At 32.7% G+C, this 17,174-nt stretch overlaps 2 protein-coding genes across 2 annotated transcripts; both read left to right on the top strand.

Annotated features, from left to right (window-relative positions):
* The first annotated feature begins 5,613 nt into the window (after nt 1-5,613).
* On the top strand, nt 5,614-10,869 carry LOC114395059 (probable serine/threonine-protein kinase WNK5). Its single transcript, XM_028356748.1, has 7 exons — nt 5,614-6,420; nt 6,973-7,238; nt 7,356-7,579; nt 8,207-8,364; nt 8,473-8,794; nt 9,230-9,586; nt 10,274-10,869. The coding sequence occupies exons 1-7, from the start codon at nt 6,304-6,306 to the stop codon at nt 10,687-10,689; spliced, it is 1,860 nt and encodes a 619-aa protein (XP_028212549.1). The 5' UTR covers nt 5,614-6,303; the 3' UTR covers nt 10,690-10,869.
* Nucleotides 10,870-12,892: 2,023 nt separating this feature from the next.
* On the top strand, nt 12,893-16,386 carry LOC114395426. The gene is made up of 3 exons (XM_028357205.1): nt 12,893-13,777; nt 14,814-15,138; nt 15,846-16,386. The coding sequence occupies exons 1-3, from the start codon at nt 13,326-13,328 to the stop codon at nt 16,080-16,082; spliced, it is 1,014 nt and encodes a 337-aa protein (XP_028213006.1). The 5' UTR covers nt 12,893-13,325; the 3' UTR covers nt 16,083-16,386.
* The last annotated feature ends 788 nt before the right edge of the window (nt 16,387-17,174 follow it).

Below are 17,174 nucleotides of genomic sequence, written 5' to 3' on the forward strand. Positions count from 1 at the left end.
TCTCTCTTTTAGTTAATCACATTTTGTTTTATTTAGGATAGTTGTGTTATTTCTTTTCTTTATTTTGATTTTATGCCTTTTGATTCCAGCAATTTAAGTTCAGTAGTTTAAATTTATGCGTGAATAAATAAATTGCATGATAACTTGAGAAATGACAATTCTGAGTTTGTTTTGAAAGGTCCAACACTTGAAAGACTACTAGTCATTGGAAAACACTGGTCTTGGAAGCAAACGTTAGATCAAGGAATGAAACATGATTCACGGAAAAGGAAAGGTTAGCTTGATGGAATGAAGACACATCTGGTACGCTAATACTAAGTTATCCCGGTGAGAGTGTGACCTTAACTGTGAGAGAAAACGCCTGTTTTTAAACTTTTAGTTTTGCATCATTCTTGGACTGTTAAAATTAGTTACTTAAGGTGGATATGATCAAGGCCATGTTTGTTTTATTTTACCCACTCAGCCAAAAAGCCAACCCAACATAATTTTATCCCTTGCACCCATATTGAGCCGAAAGAATTATAATGATTTATTTTGAGTAGAACCCTAAGCCAAGAAATTGATATTCCTGACCTTGTGTAGGATTCTAAGAGAGCAGTAGGGTTCCAAATGATAATAAGGCCTTAATTTGGGGGATTTTGAACAAATGGGTAAAGTAGCCAAGGAAATAGCACACACTAGAACACCTCTAAATAATTGTGAGCCCATTGTTATTATTATGCTTATTATTGAAAAAAAAAGAAAAAAAAAGGAAAAAGAAAAAGAAAAAAAAATAAATATATATATATATATATATATATATATATATATATATATATATAAAGGGCAAGAATGAAAAAAAGAGGTGTCAGTGAAAAGTGTTAAAGGCAAAAAGGGCTAAAAGTGGGAAATAGGTCTTGGCAAGAAATCAAATTTTTTGGAATGCATGCTCTCTTATAATCTTATATTTTGAATTTCCAAGAAAAACCATGATTCTTTGTTAGCCAGGCCCCATTACAAGCCATAAAAGTCCTTAGTGATCCACCGAAGGTAATTAAGGCTAACCTTAACCGAGATGAAGTACAAAACTCTTGAGTTTTATTTACAGGTTGTTAAAATTGCAAACACTTGACCAGACACTTATGAGCATAGAGAAACACCAGCTTTGTAAGGAAGTAAGGCAAGCCGGACCTGTTGGAATTCCAGATAATTGACCTGTTTCTGCTCTTGTGTTTATGCTTTTATTTTAAGATCATGACAGATGCAAAGAGACCAGTCAAAGGATCAAGGAATTGAAGTCATGGAGAGTGTTGGAATGCTTGGAACTTACTTGAGAAAATTTTTGCATAAGAATGGAATAATTTTATTTGCTTGGGGACAAACAAAGTTTAATTTGGGGGATTTTGATAACTGCTAAATAATTGTATTTTGATAGTAGAAAATTAGTCAAATATCGGCCAGAAATTAATTATTTAGCAGTTATTTGTGAGTAAAAGTTAGAAAATTAATTAAATTGAATTTTTGGGTGTAGATATAAAAATTGGAGGTGTAACAAGCAAAAAGGGCAGAAAAATTGAAGAAAAGAAGAAAATTTGAAGAAGGCCCAACCCAATATGCGCGCTCAGCGCGTGTCACGAGCTTAGCGGGCCAGGAAGTACACGCGCTAAGCGCGGGGTGTCGCGCTAAGCGCGCCTACGAAGGCCCAAAGCCCACTTCAACAGCTATAAATAGAGAGTCAGTCCAAGGGACAGAGGAGACTACCACAGAACCCCCTCTCCTAGGGGTTTCATTTACTTCTTTTCTTTCTTTCACCCCTCCTCTCATTGTAAAGCCCTCATGACCATGAGTGGCTAATCCCCCTAGCTATGGCTTGGCAGGCCTAAAAAGCCAATGATGTATAGCATTTCAAGAGTTATCAATAAAAAGAGGAATTTCCTCCAGGTTCTTTATTTACCGTTCTTTCTTTTTACATCTTGTATCTCTGAACTTGCTTTCTGTTAGGGTTTAGTCCACTCGGGAGAGGGTAAAACCTAATTAGGGGTAAGGAATGAATACTTGAATCTGTTTTAAGGGTTAGACCACTCGGGAGAGGGTAACGCTTAAGAGAACACTAAAAGGAGGAAATTATCGGGTTATCTTTTAGAGGGTTTTTCCTTCCAGTTTCTTTTATCTGCTTTTCTTTCTTGCTTATTCTGCATCTCGGACTTTGTTTTCTGTTAGTCTTTAGGCCACTCGGGAGAGGGTAAAGCCTAATTAGGGATAAGGAATGAATGCGTGAATCGGTTTTAAGCGTTAGGCCACTCGGGAGAGGGTAACGCTAAATAGAACAATAAAAGAAAGAAATTATTGGGTTAGCATGACTTAATGCCCCAATGCTCATGCCTTAGCAAACATCTAGAATGTAATCCTAATGCATCTTAGTTATTGAGTCTTCGCAAAGGGCATTTGGAAGATAGGTAATTAAGGTAGGCTTGTCATCGTGAGGCATCAGGGGCAAGTAGATGGATAGATGTGGGGCAGAATTAGTTCACTGGTATTGATAACAGACAAATCCTGAATCCATATATCTAGGCTGATTAGACTTGTTAGGTTTTAGCAATTTTATTATATAGATTTTATTTCTCCTTTATTTGAATTTCGTAGAAATAGTTATCTTTATCATATCACAATTTAAATATTTTATCTTCTGTTTTGATCCTTCAATCTTTTATCTTTTCTTTTATCTTCTAATTTTATCTTTAAGTATCTTATCTTTTCTTTTCTCTTTTAAGTTTATCTATAAATATCTTATCTTTTCTTTACTTTATCTTCTATCTTTCTTTATATTTTATTTTAAATTCTTATCTCTTGCTTTTAAATTGGGTTTGCATTAATCTAAGTACAAACAAAGTCCCTGTGGATTCGACACTCGGACTTCCGAGAACTTTACTACTTGTAACGATTTGGTACACTTGCCAATGAGTTAACATCTAAGTAACACAATTAATATTATACAAGTTTGGTCCCTCCAACAATCTCTGATTAAATATTTAATAGATTTTTTTAATGTGATACTAGATGATGGCATGACATAATATTGTTTGATGTATATAATGTCTTGATTTAATTACACTTTTGGATCCCAACCTATATGATGACATCATTGAAGCATGTCAAACACGCCTTCAATGTCTCCTCAAGTAATTGTTTAATGTTGAATAGATTGACCAAGGTAGTTAGTTGACTTGCTCTTATTCACCACAAACTAGACTACAAAGGAAGTTTGATAAATCACATTAATGTATTATCTTTTAAACTGCAAACAAATATCTTATAACACACAATGCCACTTCCTTTGTTGATTAGCATCTGAGTCTAAATAGCCATTGAATGCTTGTGAGGATCCTTTACGCCATCATAGGGATTAATGGTGAGAACTAAAAAAATTTGCCAAAATGATTTCGTCTTGAACATTATCTAAGAACGTTTGGAAACTCCTTGACATGTCTTTGGGAACTTCATTGTCACTTATACTTTATCTCAACGCCACAACTTGGCTTTGCAACTTTGGGTTTTCTTCTTCGACTTCCTTACTCATTTGCTCTATCTCCACAATCTTCTTTTGCATTTCATTATTTTGATGCTTTAACTCCTTCACTACCTTCAACAATTGTTGTATCAATGATTTCTAGTAAATGATTCTTGGAACTTGTTACTCTATTACAAGTGGTCACCATTTTATCATGATTTTGTTTGTTTGAGAAGAAAAAAAATCAGGACATTGAAAGTTCTTCATAAGTCCGACGATGGCAAGTTCACAAAAAAATGTTTGTTTGGTCACAAAAGACCCCATATTAGTCTTTAATATCTATTATGGCAAGTTCATTTGAGTTATGTTATGTCTTCTCCATTCAAATAGGTGGGTTGATACCCAAATGCAAGACAATTGCCTCAATGTTGTGGGGTACCCTTATATGATGATGTGCATACCCTTTAGTTATGTGAAAGCCTGAAAGTTATGACTTTCTCAACTACATGGTTGTCCATAAACTAAACATGGTATCCAAGCACCATGTGGGATAAAAGTTGGTCCAAGCAAAAGAAGCATTTATTACTCATGTACATATGACTTTATTATTCTCATAATAGTTTGAAGTTATAAAATTATTTTGTGTACCAAAAATAGTTTATAAAATTGTGTTTCCTTTTTAAGTAAATAATATACATTTTAATATCAATACATGATTCAAAATATCATTGAAAGCATAAATCAATTGGTATAAGATTGTTTTAGTTTAACAATTAATCTTGAGTTTAAGTAGTGGTATATAATTACATTAAATATTTGAATGAGTTTATCACCTATAATAATGTTACCTAACTTAATATCAGTGATCGACCTATGCGTATGAGTGTGGGGGCAATTGCCCTCACAAGATTTTATTTTTTATTTGTATAGGGGTAATAAAAGAAAATTTTGTCCCCATAAAAAAATAGGTATTGTTCTCATAAGATATTTTTTTCTTAAAATGAATGCAAAATAAATATAAGAAATAAAAAAAGAATAATTGTTACTAATTTTACTATTCTGTATTTTTTTATTTAGTTCTTTTTTTAGTATTTGGATTTTTTTCATGACATTATGTATTTTTTTAAAAGCATGTGATATTTTTATTTTGTGAAAATATCATATAAATAATTATTTTGATCTCTAAATGTGTAAACTAATAATAATTTAATCTTTGAAAGAAAGAAAATTTTGATTTAATCCATAAAGAAGTAAAATGAGTGAAAATTACTTTTGATATCCACTTAATATCAAATTGATGATCGAAAATACAACTTAATATTAAAATAGTATTTGAATTATATCTTAATGATAAAATAATTCCGTAAAACTTAACTATAGGACATAGTTATCACACTTTTTCATATTTAAAAATTAAATTAGAATTTTTATTTTTTTAAGACTAAATTATTATCGATTTATTTACATAAAAAAATTGTTATCAGTTTACAAATTTAAGGATCAAAATGATAATTTATAAAAACATGTTACAAACTATGTCTTGCTCCCACTAATTAAATTTTCTGGATCTGGTGCTATTGCTTAATATGATTGTCTCATACAAATGATATGTATAGTTTATTCAACACAAATATAGTCCAAAATAATGTAAGGATATAGTTGAGTTACATTTGATAATTTAAAATCGATTTCATTAAATTAATGTTATTAAACTTTAAATAAATAAATAGTTTATTTTAGTAAATTGAGTTAAATAAAATGTTAGGTTTCACATTTTACTTTAAAATGGATACTTTTTGTTTGGTTTTGCTACCTATCTTAGGCAACATCAATGAAGAGAAACAAAGCAGAAGTGTTATAAATTGTAACATGTGCTATGACACGTGTTCCAATTGCAAACCCTTTTTTGTAAAATAATCTAGATAACTACATTCCTTAACCAAATAGTCCTCTTCAATCAGGACCACGACAATGAACTAATTAAGGAAAACACCTTGAAAGAGACACGACCAAATTTTCCACCCGTGTAGTCTACACGGTCGAATATTTACACCAACCACCACCCTTCTCCTAAATCCTACACAGTTCACACATCCAAATTTGGGACTTTCTCTCCTGTTCCTTTCTCCAACAACATCACAAATCTTCAACACTCAACACTTGCACACTCACATTCTCTCTAATCCGATTTTTTTCACACCCCAACAACACTCATATCCACAAATGTTTATATCAAAATTCTCCAAATATAGCAGCCATGTTTCCTTCTCATATCTCTTATTTGGTCTTTTCATTTTCTCAGCGACTCTTCAAAACAGTCTTTGTCTTCCATTATCTTTAACACCAAGGCACCAGCTACGAATTAATCAAACACCCCTTTGGCTCAGAATCCACACTCTCTGGTGTGGTCTCATTCCGGGTTTCAAGTCACAGCATTATTAGCTTTATTATTCGTGTCTGGTTTACACACAACGGTTTCTTTGTCCTCTTATCTTCCAAAAAAAATCTTAAAGTGTGTTATCTCTCTTTGTCCCTCTGTCTCTGGTGTTTTCTCCCTCTTGGCACTGTTAAACCAGTGGTGAGCATGCCCTTATATGGGTTTTCACGTGAAGCTGTTGAAGTAATGACGTGTTTAATGCTTAGTGTTGACTACTCGAGGCTCTTGTGGCTATCATTTGGTGTCTTCTATGAGAGCCATGAGTGGAACTCAGCTTGAGGTTATATATAACTGTATTGTTTTGTTGCTATATTATTAGTAGCACTCGTGTCTATACACAACAAGAATAGCACGGGTTTGAGTTAGAAAAGTTGTGAAGATGGAATTGCCTGATACAATCAGTACAGCCATGTACAAAGGGAGATTCTGCACTAGTGGTGGAGTTAAGTCTCAGCTTGGTTATGTTGAAACAGATCCATCTGGTCGATATGGTCGTGTAAGTGTTTCTGATTGATTCTCATTTCTCATATCTTACAAATTGTTGTGTTATGTAGCATAAGTTTATAGAACGTTGTTAATTAAGAGATGAGTTGATGATGAATTAGTTTCTATTTACCATATAATGTCTGATGGATGTTTAATTTGAATTGAGAACTAAAACTGTCTTCTAAATTACATAGGAAACTCACATACTTAGTTGTTTATACCAGGGAGCAATTTAATGACAGAACAGTAATTTGAATTTGTTAGTTTTATTATTCTATTATTAGCCAATTTGAGCAATGAAGTAGAGTTTTTGTGACTTTCATTTATGAAATTGATAATTGATTGAAAGGCTTGACGATGAGAGAACTTGCCTTACATGTTAAAAAGTGGTTGGTTCTAGGCTCTGGTTGATTCTAGAGTGACTCTTTAAGGATGCAAACTGAATCGCTTGTGCTCAATTCATAGTTATGTTTAAGTATTAATGTAATCTGTTATATGTTAAATGTTGATTAATCTAGTTGACTAATTCACTTGCACTACTGTGATTTGTTGGTGCTTGCAGTTCAGGGATGTTCTGGGGAAAGGAGCAATGAAGACTGTGTATAGGGCATTTGATGAGTTACTAGGGATTGAAGTGGCTTGGAACCAAGTCAAGCTTGGTGATGTCTTTCACTCACCAGAGCAACTCCAGCGCCTTTATTCAGAGGTTCATCTCCTTAAGCACCTCAACCATGACTCTATGATGATCTTCTATGGTTCTTGGATCGATGTCAACAACAAAACCTTTAACTTTGTCACTGAATTGTTCACCTCCGGCACCCTTAGAGAGTAATCAATCAGTCCTTAAACCTTGTTTACTAATCTATGCATGTAGCTTAAATTAACCATCTATATTTGTAAATTATATTATATTTGTGTTAACATACTATGTATTTATGTCTATAGGTATAGGCAGAAGTACAAGAGAGTTGATATCACAGCAGTTAAGAATTGGGCTCGCCAGATTCTAAGTGGTTTGGAGTATTTACACAGCCATAATCCTCCTGTGATACATAGAGATCTCAAATGTGACAACATCTTTGTCAATGGCCATCAGGGGAGGGTCAAGATTGGTGATTTAGGTCTGGCAGCTATACTTAAAAGCTCCCAACATGCACACAGTGTCATAGGTAATGCCTCTTGCTCTATTTTAGCAGTTAAAATAAGTAAGAATCAATATATAATTCAATATATGAAAGTGTGGTAACTTGTATTGCTTTGGTTCTTGAAAGTGCACATTTTTTTTCAAAATTACTTCTCCAATTTGTCAACTTGGATAGAAGTTAGACATGTTTGAGTGAGTATTTTGTAAAATTGGTTTTGATTAAAATTGATTTTGAAGTGAAATTATTTATGTTTAAATGTTTTTATTCTAAAAGCAAGTTAGTAATAAAACTTAGTATAGTCATTATTTTTTTATCTTATGTTAAAGTTATTTAAAGTTGTTTCAATTTAAAATTGATTTTGTATCCAAAATCAAATTCTTCAGCGTTGGACCAAACGTCTCAATATTTACCTACAATAAAGTTAATTAGTATTTCATTGCAATTTTGGATGATTCAATATGAATCCAAACATGCACATCAACTTATAAACAATTTCATCTATCAAAGGATTTATTTGTACAAAATGAAAACTTTCGAGAACTATATGAACACAAGTTTTAACTGTCAAGGACCAAATTGTACATGATCAGAATCAGTAATCTAGACCTTGTTTCTATAAACTGAAATTTTGTGTTTGGTGTGAACCACCAGGCACACCAGAATTCATGGCACCAGAACTGTATGAAGAGAAATACAACGAGCTGGTAGATATATACTCCTTCGGTATGTGTATGATAGAGATGCTTACGTTTGAGTTCCCATACAGTGAGTGTGCCAACCCAGCTCAAATATACAAGAAAGTTACTTCGGTAAGCATAATTAAACATTGGACAGTGGGCACTTCCCTTATTCTAAATTTCCCTTCATTTAACATGAGTTCATTAATTTATCAAACTTTGGTTAATTTGATGTACCAGGGAAAGATACCTGAAGCTTTTTACAGAATCGAAAATTTGGAAGCCCAGAAGTTTGTGGGAAAATGTTTGGCAAATGTCTCAGAGAGACCATCAGCGAAGGAGCTCTTGTTGGACCCTTTCTTAGCCATGGAACAACTTGAAATTCAATTGCCACCAAGCATACCAGCATTATTTACAAATAAATCTTTCAAGCTTAGTTGCCCTGCACCATTTCCCAGTGAGCATCGCGATCAAACAAAGAGCGCGGATATGACAATCACCGGGTCAATAAACGAAGAGGACAACACTGTTTTCCTTAAAGTTCGGATATCTGACATAATGGGTATGCACAATTTCATCCCACATTTTGCAGTAATCTTACAAGAAATTATTTCATGGTTTAAACCACGTAGTTATGTTCCGGTCAATCTCCACATGATGCATAATTAAGTTTTTTAGTTTACGGAGAAGAGTTGATAAAAATTGATTACGTATCACCTCAAAATTGACCGAAACCACGGTGATCCAAAACCATATAATAGTCGAGTTTAATGATTATGTATTATATTGTCATTCTGTCAATCAATAAAAAATCATTGTTAATATAATTTTTAAGATACTTATTTTGTTAAAATCAATAAATTTACTCTACATAAAGATGTGTAATTAGATGATACTGAAAACTGTCTTATGGAGTTAATGCATAAGCTATTTTCTTGTAATAATTTCTCCTTTCAACATTTCAAGTCTCTTACTAAAAAATTTATTTCCTATACAGGGCACACAAGACATGTGTTCTTCCCATTCGACACATTAAAGGACACGGCTATTCAGGTGGCAATGGAGATGGTGCAAGAACTTGAGATTAGCCACTTGGAACCATTTGAGATTGGTGCAATGATAGATCATGAGGTATCAGCTCTAGTTCCAACTTGGAGGGACAGGGTGAAGTGTCACCACCAACGACAGTACAGCTTTAATTACGAAGAAGATGAAGATGTCAATAACCATCACCCTTTCTTCTTATCATCTTCTCCATCATCCCCTCGTGGTTCTGGCCACATGTCTGCTTCCAACTCCTTCAAGACCCATTTTCGTGGAAACCATTGCCCTTTTACTCAAGAATGGCCTCAAGGTACCTACTCCTTTTACCTTACATCTTAAGACTATATTTTGTATGCATGAACTATCTTTATCTCTCTTTTCTTTTATAACTTTCATACATATATAAAAAAATATAACTAAAAATCATAAAAAAATAAAGAGTTTAATGTCACACTATCATCCAATCACAAATTATCATTTGAATTATTTAAAATAATTATTTTAAAAATAAATAAACTTATCACATGAATTAAAATTGAATGATTATACAAAAAAATTATCCTATAAATACATAACTTTTTTTCCCAAAAAAAAATGATTTACCATCTTAATTTGAATAATTGCATTAAATTCTAAGTCTAAACCCTGTTATTGTAAAAAAAAAAAAAAATGTGTTCAATCATTCACAAAAAATATGTATATCCATGAATCTGGATGTAATAGTACCATTTAAGTATTTGTATATCTTTTTAGTTGTTTTTAAACTTATTTGTATTTTTTTACTTCAAACCTTTTTTTTTCACAAATTTTACTCAACAAATTAATCTGACCTAATTTGTCCTAACTTTTGAGAAAGTTACAAATTTTATCTTTTGTTAAGCTAACGTGACATGCTAGCATAATTGTTAATTCTACATCAACTTTTTAAAACTTTTGCTCTAAACTAGTAACTTCTCTTTGAGAATGATAACTCACTTCCAACACTCACTCTTGGCAGATGATCCATTCATGAACGACGACGCAAGCTCTCAAGCCTCAATGAACTCCTTCAAGTGTTCGAGTTTCCAGTTCTGCGACCCGGGCCACGAAGATGAGCACGCCACCCCAACAGACGGACCCGAACGCAAAAAGTGCACACCATTATTATCGTACCGTATCGAAGAACCAGAACCCAATTTCACGAAACCGTTTAACTACTACCCTCCTCGTATGAACTCTTCGTGCGGCTGCAGCAGGTTCGGGTCGAGCCACGCGTGTCCGAGGCTTACGAGGATCCGGTCGTGCCCGCACGAGCGGAGGAGCCAGCAGCAGCGGTCGATGATGTTGGAGGAGATGTACAAGTATAAGAGACGCTTTTTCAACACCGTTGGCGCTGTTGAGAACATCGGTTTTCAGCATCCAGATCGCGTGTAGATTAAGAAAGAAGCTCTTCTTCAGTGTCTCAAGGTTATTGTTGTTGTTGATGATGATACTTGTGTGCAATGCAAATATGCGCATACTTAATGAATCTAATTACGTGTGTTGTATAAGTTTAATAAGTTATTTGAATTGTGATTGTAATTGTGTTAAAAAATGAAAGATTTCTCTCCTATAGCGGTTCTGTCTAATTTCGAACAACATTATCTTCCACTGTTAAATTATGAAGAAAAAAACAAATTAGTTATTAATCAGATATTAGTTATATGATTATTGTTTACTCAAACAAATTTTACACAAAATAAAATTACATTCATGATTCATTTTATAATATTTTAAGAGAAGGGATCCGTTTTGTACATTATGTGATAAAAATATTTAATATTTCTGTCACAACATGACTCTTAATTCATTCCTTTTGGATATCTTACGGGTATTATTATTTATGATGTTTGTATTGATTTGAATAAAATATTTAATGTTACTCTTTTAACCCATATTTTTATAACTTACAGAATTTTAGCATAAAGATACTTCCTGAGTTTATTGAGAACAGTACTTACAAAATGAGAGTATTTTACTAACAATGTAAGATCTTTTAATACCCAATTTTTACACTCACATTACATTTTTATCTGCTTATATCTTTTTTATCTATTGTATCATTCAACATTTTTGTTATTTTCTCTCTTATTTTTTACCTTTTTCTCTCTAAGGTTGTATACATTCTGTAACGGTATCAACCAATCTTTATCCTATTAACAACCCGTCAATCACAGAAATATGTCAACAATGAGAAATTTCGTTACAATTCATACAGTCATATTACAAAAAATTAAATAAATAAATAAACATACACAAATCATTTTTAATTTTAAACATCCCATCAATATTTCTTTATCTTTTTTCTTCTTATAAAATCATAAATTTTATTATATATATAATTTTCTCTTTTTTCATTCTCTTTAGATGTTAGATAACACATTGGGTATCAAATATTTTCCAAAAATACTACAAAACACTTCACAATTCACACTAGTCATACAATTACATATCATCTCTAAAATACAACAGGGTGACGTTATTCCATAGCTATTTTCAATTGAAAAATAAAATCTGTCCTTTGCTTTATTGGTTTTCTATTTTTCTTTATGCTCCAAAGGAAAAGGTATATATACATTGTTTATAAGCTATCTTTTTCCTTTCGGTTCACATTATTATTCGTTTTTCTGACTGCATAAAGCTTGCTTTTTGGTGGCCCAAGCCAAACGGAACCTACACAAAAGCAGAAACAAGCTAGGCCCTTTAGCCAATAAATAGAATGGAGAAAAAGCATAACAGATTAACAGCACAAAACAGCATCTGCAGCCTTTTTTTATTTTATGGGTGCAGCTAACCGGTCGTTTTTATCATTAATTAAGAAATTAAAAAAGAAAATATTTATTATAAAAAAATATAATAGAGCTTAAAATAAAACTTATATAAAGTATAATTTTATATATTTTAATGAATAAAAAATTATTTTTAATTTTTTAACTAATATTTCAAAGAGATTGGTTAACATTTATTTTAATTTAATTTATTTTATTTTATTTTAACTTTACGTTCCTCAAAGTCAGAGACCATGACAATCCGATAGCAGTTAAAGCATACAGCAACCTCCACTTAAAACCCGCTACGAGGCCCCACACAACCAACCCAATTTTTGTGACAAAATTGTAAATTTGATTTTGTAATTTGTCTCAGATTTTGATTCTTCTATACTTTAATTTATCAATTTAGTCTCTAATTTTTTTAATCTTTTTATGTCAGTTTTCAAAAACTAAATATTGACTATTGATTAGTTTACTTAGATCGTCATATGTCATGTTTTTTTATTAAATGTTAACTAATATATATCATAATTTTATTAAAAGTTGATGTTAATTAGATATATAAAATTAACGTCTAATTAATATGTAATATGTGACGATGATTGACGTTTAATAAAAGCATCATATGTGATGATCAAAGTTAACTAACAACGGTTAATATCAAATTTTAAAATAAAAAATTAAAATAACCAGATTATAAAAGATTAAAAAATTAAATTCGTAAATTAAATTATAAAAAAATCAAAATAAAATATGAAATAAATAAAAAATTAAATTTATAATTTTGTTGAATTTTTATCCTCAAATACACACTTGGTGCTATAACAGGTGCACGTAGATGATACACACCATAGACCTCGATTGCAGGAAAGCACGTAACTCAAAAAGTCGTGCTCCCCACGCGAAATGGAGTGCACCCATCAAGGGTCCCTCGCGTTCCAATTTCAGCCTTCGAAAAAACCTCCTTTCTAACTCCAACCACCATTGCAATCTTCATCTTTATCGTTTTTCCTCCAACGACGTCGTTTCCATCGCAACGCTCCATCATCCTCATCGATGATTTTATGATTCATCCAACACACTCTCACGGCATAAATAAACGACGTCGTTATCGCAATAATTCTTCGTCATCGGCGATTTATTAAAATCAAACGCCTACTGAAACGACATCGTCACCATTGCGATTCTCATCGGTGATTCTGATTCATCTAATTCACGCGTGGAACGTAACTTTTTCGAAACGACGTCGTTGTCGTAGCAATGCCGTTCGCGCGATGCAACAGCCAGATTCCGGCGCCGCTGCCGTCGCCGATTCCTACCGGGAGAGGCACGCGGTCCGCCGCGAACGAGATCTTCAGCCAGTTTCTCGAGAAGACGCTGCAGATCCCGGAGCTGACGCTGCCGGGACCGCACCTCCCGCCCGCGCCGGCGGAGATCGACTTCCGGTCGCTGACTCTTGTCTCCACCGATCTGATGCTGCGCTCTGCCAGGGAGTTCGGCGCGTTCCGAATCCGGTGCCACGGGATCTCCGGCAGCGAACTCGGAACCATGGCGGACGAAGCCGAACGCGTCTTCCAGAAATCGCGAAACGTCGTCGTCGTGGAGCGCAACGGAACTGGCGGAGAGATGATTCCCTGTGTTCGCTCCAGCAAAGGTGCACTGGAATTCGCCGCTCAGACGATTACCGGCGACCAAACGCATCGGAACTTTTGGTATACATACACATACATACACACGCTCTTTGATTTCGAATGTTTTGTTTTGTGACTTTCGGATTCTAATGAACATTTTAACGTACGGTATATGTACGTATATTCTACTTGCTTTAACCGTATAAGTTTAGTGGCTTCCCTTGGTGACCACCACCATCTTTGCATGCATATTACTTTGTTTTTTGCATTGAAACTACTTAGGAGAAATCCTTGATCATTGTTACACTTACACTCTCCACTTTTACATGGATTCTATTCATTTTCTGTAGGTATATATTAAAACGAATAAACTATATTACTTATTTCTTAGTGATTTAGTTTAAAGAAAAATGCTGCAAGGACATCCATTGTGCTTTTTAACACCTAAAGAAGAAGAAAGATAAATATAGATATGATAGGATTTATAATGTGAGAAAAAAAGAAATAAAAACAAATGAAAAGTGTTAGAAGAATGTCTAAAATGATAAGATATTTGTACATAATTAATGTTTTAGTTTAAAAACACTTTATTAGGTTTATGAATTATGAAACTTTGATACTTATGTTTTAGAATATTAAGATTTATTTGGATAAATTTTTCTAAAAACACTTGTAGGAAAAGAAAATAAAAAAAATAAAATGAATTTTTTTATAAGTTAAAATGAATTTTTTTATTAGTTAACTATTAGTTAATTTATAAGTGCTCTCATCTTTTAATTTAAATAAATTATATAAGAGAGTTTCTATAAATTAACTCATGAATAATTTATTTTAACTTATAAAAAAAACTCATTTCATTATTTTTTTTTGTTTTAGGAGTGTTTTTAAAGAAACTTATCTAAATTAACAAACACTAATGCATCAAAATTCAACCCTGAAAAAAACAATTAATTTTGATAGAGCGGAATCGCCTTGTTCTTTTCTTACTTTTAATTCAAGTTTCATTGTTATTAACTGGTGTAGAGAAAGGCAACTTGTCAACGACATTGTCAATTGTCACTAATGGAGTTGTACAAGGTGCTAATTTATTTATTTTATATACCAATATATGATGCAGGGTTCACATGGGGAACGTTGCAAGTAGATTGGATACTATAGTTGAGCAAGTGACTATGGTTCTACAACACAAAACATCTAAAGAGTTTAAGGAGCGGATTCAAGATACAGAGTCTTGGATTTGCTTGTGCAGGTATCCGCATGATAATGTTCGCAAACAAAACGAAGACACCTCGGTTAAGAAAAAAGACAAATTATGTGATCATGCTTTGCGCTTCTACCTTCCTATGGAGCAATGTATATTTTACGTCCAAACTGAAAGAGGTCCCCTATCATTTGACGCAGGTCCAGAGAACATAGTTGTCACCGTTGGCAAACAACTAGAGGTAATTAATTTCATCTTTTGTTTCATAGTTTACTCAAATGGGTGTTTTCATATTTCAAGATCAAGTTTAAATTTCACGTAACTGTGACGTTTTTTATGCTATTACTTGAACAATTATTAAAAATGTTAGACTGGTAGCAATTGTGATGGTCAATTTTTTTTTTTAATGATTTGATCATACATGATAGAATTGATAGTGTAAAACGCTTTACAGTAACCAATGCATGGAAATTAAAGCCTTATATTTGATGAGATTAAGATAGAGATATTACCCCTTTCAAAAAAACTAGAGATATTACCCTATAGGAGCTATTTTCAACGAGTCACTCAACTTAAGAAGATATGGTAATTGGTACTTGGTAGGAACAAAACACAGAAAATAGGTAATTATGCTACTATTAATTTTTATTATAATTTTTTTAAAAGTCATATCAATTATAATTTAAGATTGATTAATATTAAAACTATTTTATATTATGGGTGTAAAACTATTAAACTCATTGCAAAAATTGATTTCCTATTTCTAAGTAGCATGTAATAATTAATAGACGCAAAAAAATAGAGGCTAAACTGCGGGAGGAAGTAAGAATTAGACATTAACTTAAAAAATTCAACTATTTTATTTGATCATTAGTCAGCTGCATATATAGTATCAAATATGTTCTGCACTGAGCAGAAACTAACCAAAATTTCACTTTATGAATGTAGGAGTGGAGCCACGGTGTATTCAAATGTGTTCCTGGGGAAATGATCTTCATGCCGAGTTTCCAGAGTAGCCCTGCCTCTTTCTCCATAGAGCTTGTGTGCTTGGCCTCTTCAAATGATCTAAGTCACAGTTTAGACAATTCTGACAACTGTGACAAGATAATATCCTTGGCTGATCAAATCCTTATTGTATTTTGTCTTGTATTTTTATACAATTTTTTATACTTCGTTTTTTCCTGATTCTCAGGACATGATTGCACCGTTTTCATTTATTTGGATGCCTGTTGCGTGGTCATGATGTAGCTCTCACCCAGTTACACGATTTTTTTTCCCTGTATTTTATTTATAAAAGCCATTCTGGTGTACAGTTTGAGTGTAAAGATTATGGGTAAAACACCAGTTACGACATGTTGACATGATGTTGTGGGTTGAAAGTAGTGAAAATGCTGTCTTCTTACATATTGAATAGTGTAAAAACACAGGAAGCAAAGATTTGTAGATTGACAATTTAATTAATTTTATCAATCATGGTTTGTATTATTATTATTATTATTATTATTGTATGATAATTGTTGTATCAGTCATACTGTGAGTAGCTCTGGGTGTTCTGTTCAGGTTTAGAACAATTCTCATTTCTTCAATCTAAAGGAAGTATACACCTTCAGTAAAGAGAAAGATAGGAAACGAAGAAAGAAAAGGAGTATAAATGTACTAAGTGAAATAATGAGAAATAAAAAGTATACATTTCAAACAGGTCATCTTGAAAGTAGACATGTCAAACGGATCAACTTGACTTGTTGGATCCGATTCATTTCGACTCATCTTATAAGCGGATTAATCCAATTTGACTCATCTCTTAGTGAGTCCTAAAATGTTGGTCTAGATCGGTCTATCATGGGTTGGTCCACCTAAATTCAATAAAAAAATCAATTTTTTTAAAAAAATAAAATCCACCAAAATAAAATATATTAATGGTTGCATTTTGCTCATAATTTGTTCTTAATTTGGCAATTCCAATTTCAAAAGAAATCAATTTTTTTAAAGTTAAAAATGAACCATTACAAGTTTAACAATTCAAATAATTCTATCACACAATAATTTTACGGTAAATACCCATTTAGTCCTTGAATTTGTAATGCGTTGACGCTTGGATCCCTAAATTATGGGGAAAAATTATCTCTCAATTGGTAAAAAGTGCGACAAATTCATCTCATCATTTATTTTCTCTATTAAACAAAATGGTCATACCTACATGGCATTGTTGGACGTATTTGATAGTGAAAACTTTGTTGTTTCTATTGCTGACTCGGAAGAACTAAATTGCTATTAAAA

Source organism: Glycine soja, chromosome 18, assembly GCF_004193775.1.
Source record: "Glycine soja cultivar W05 chromosome 18, ASM419377v2, whole genome shotgun sequence".
NCBI classification, from domain to species: domain Eukaryota; kingdom Viridiplantae; phylum Streptophyta; class Magnoliopsida; order Fabales; family Fabaceae; genus Glycine; species Glycine soja.

Excerpts from the sequence above, each read along its gene's own strand:
- LOC114395426 (XM_028357205.1), top strand. The coding sequence starts at position 13,326 with ATGCCGTTCGCGCGATGCAACAGCCAGATTCCGGCGCCGCTGCCGTCG. Across the intron at positions 13,778-14,813 it reads CAAACGCATCGGAACTTTTG|GGTTCACATGGGGAACGTTG; the intron begins GTATACATACAC and ends TATATGATGCAG. Across the intron at positions 15,139-15,845 it reads CCGTTGGCAAACAACTAGAG|GAGTGGAGCCACGGTGTATT; the intron begins GTAATTAATTTC and ends TTATGAATGTAG.
- LOC114395059 (XM_028356748.1), top strand. The coding sequence starts at position 6,304 with ATGGAATTGCCTGATACAATCAGTACAGCCATGTACAAAGGGAGATTC. Across the intron at positions 8,365-8,472 it reads TATACAAGAAAGTTACTTCG|GGAAAGATACCTGAAGCTTT; the intron begins GTAAGCATAATT and ends TTGATGTACCAG. Across the intron at positions 9,587-10,273 it reads TACTCAAGAATGGCCTCAAG|ATGATCCATTCATGAACGAC; the intron begins GTACCTACTCCT and ends CACTCTTGGCAG.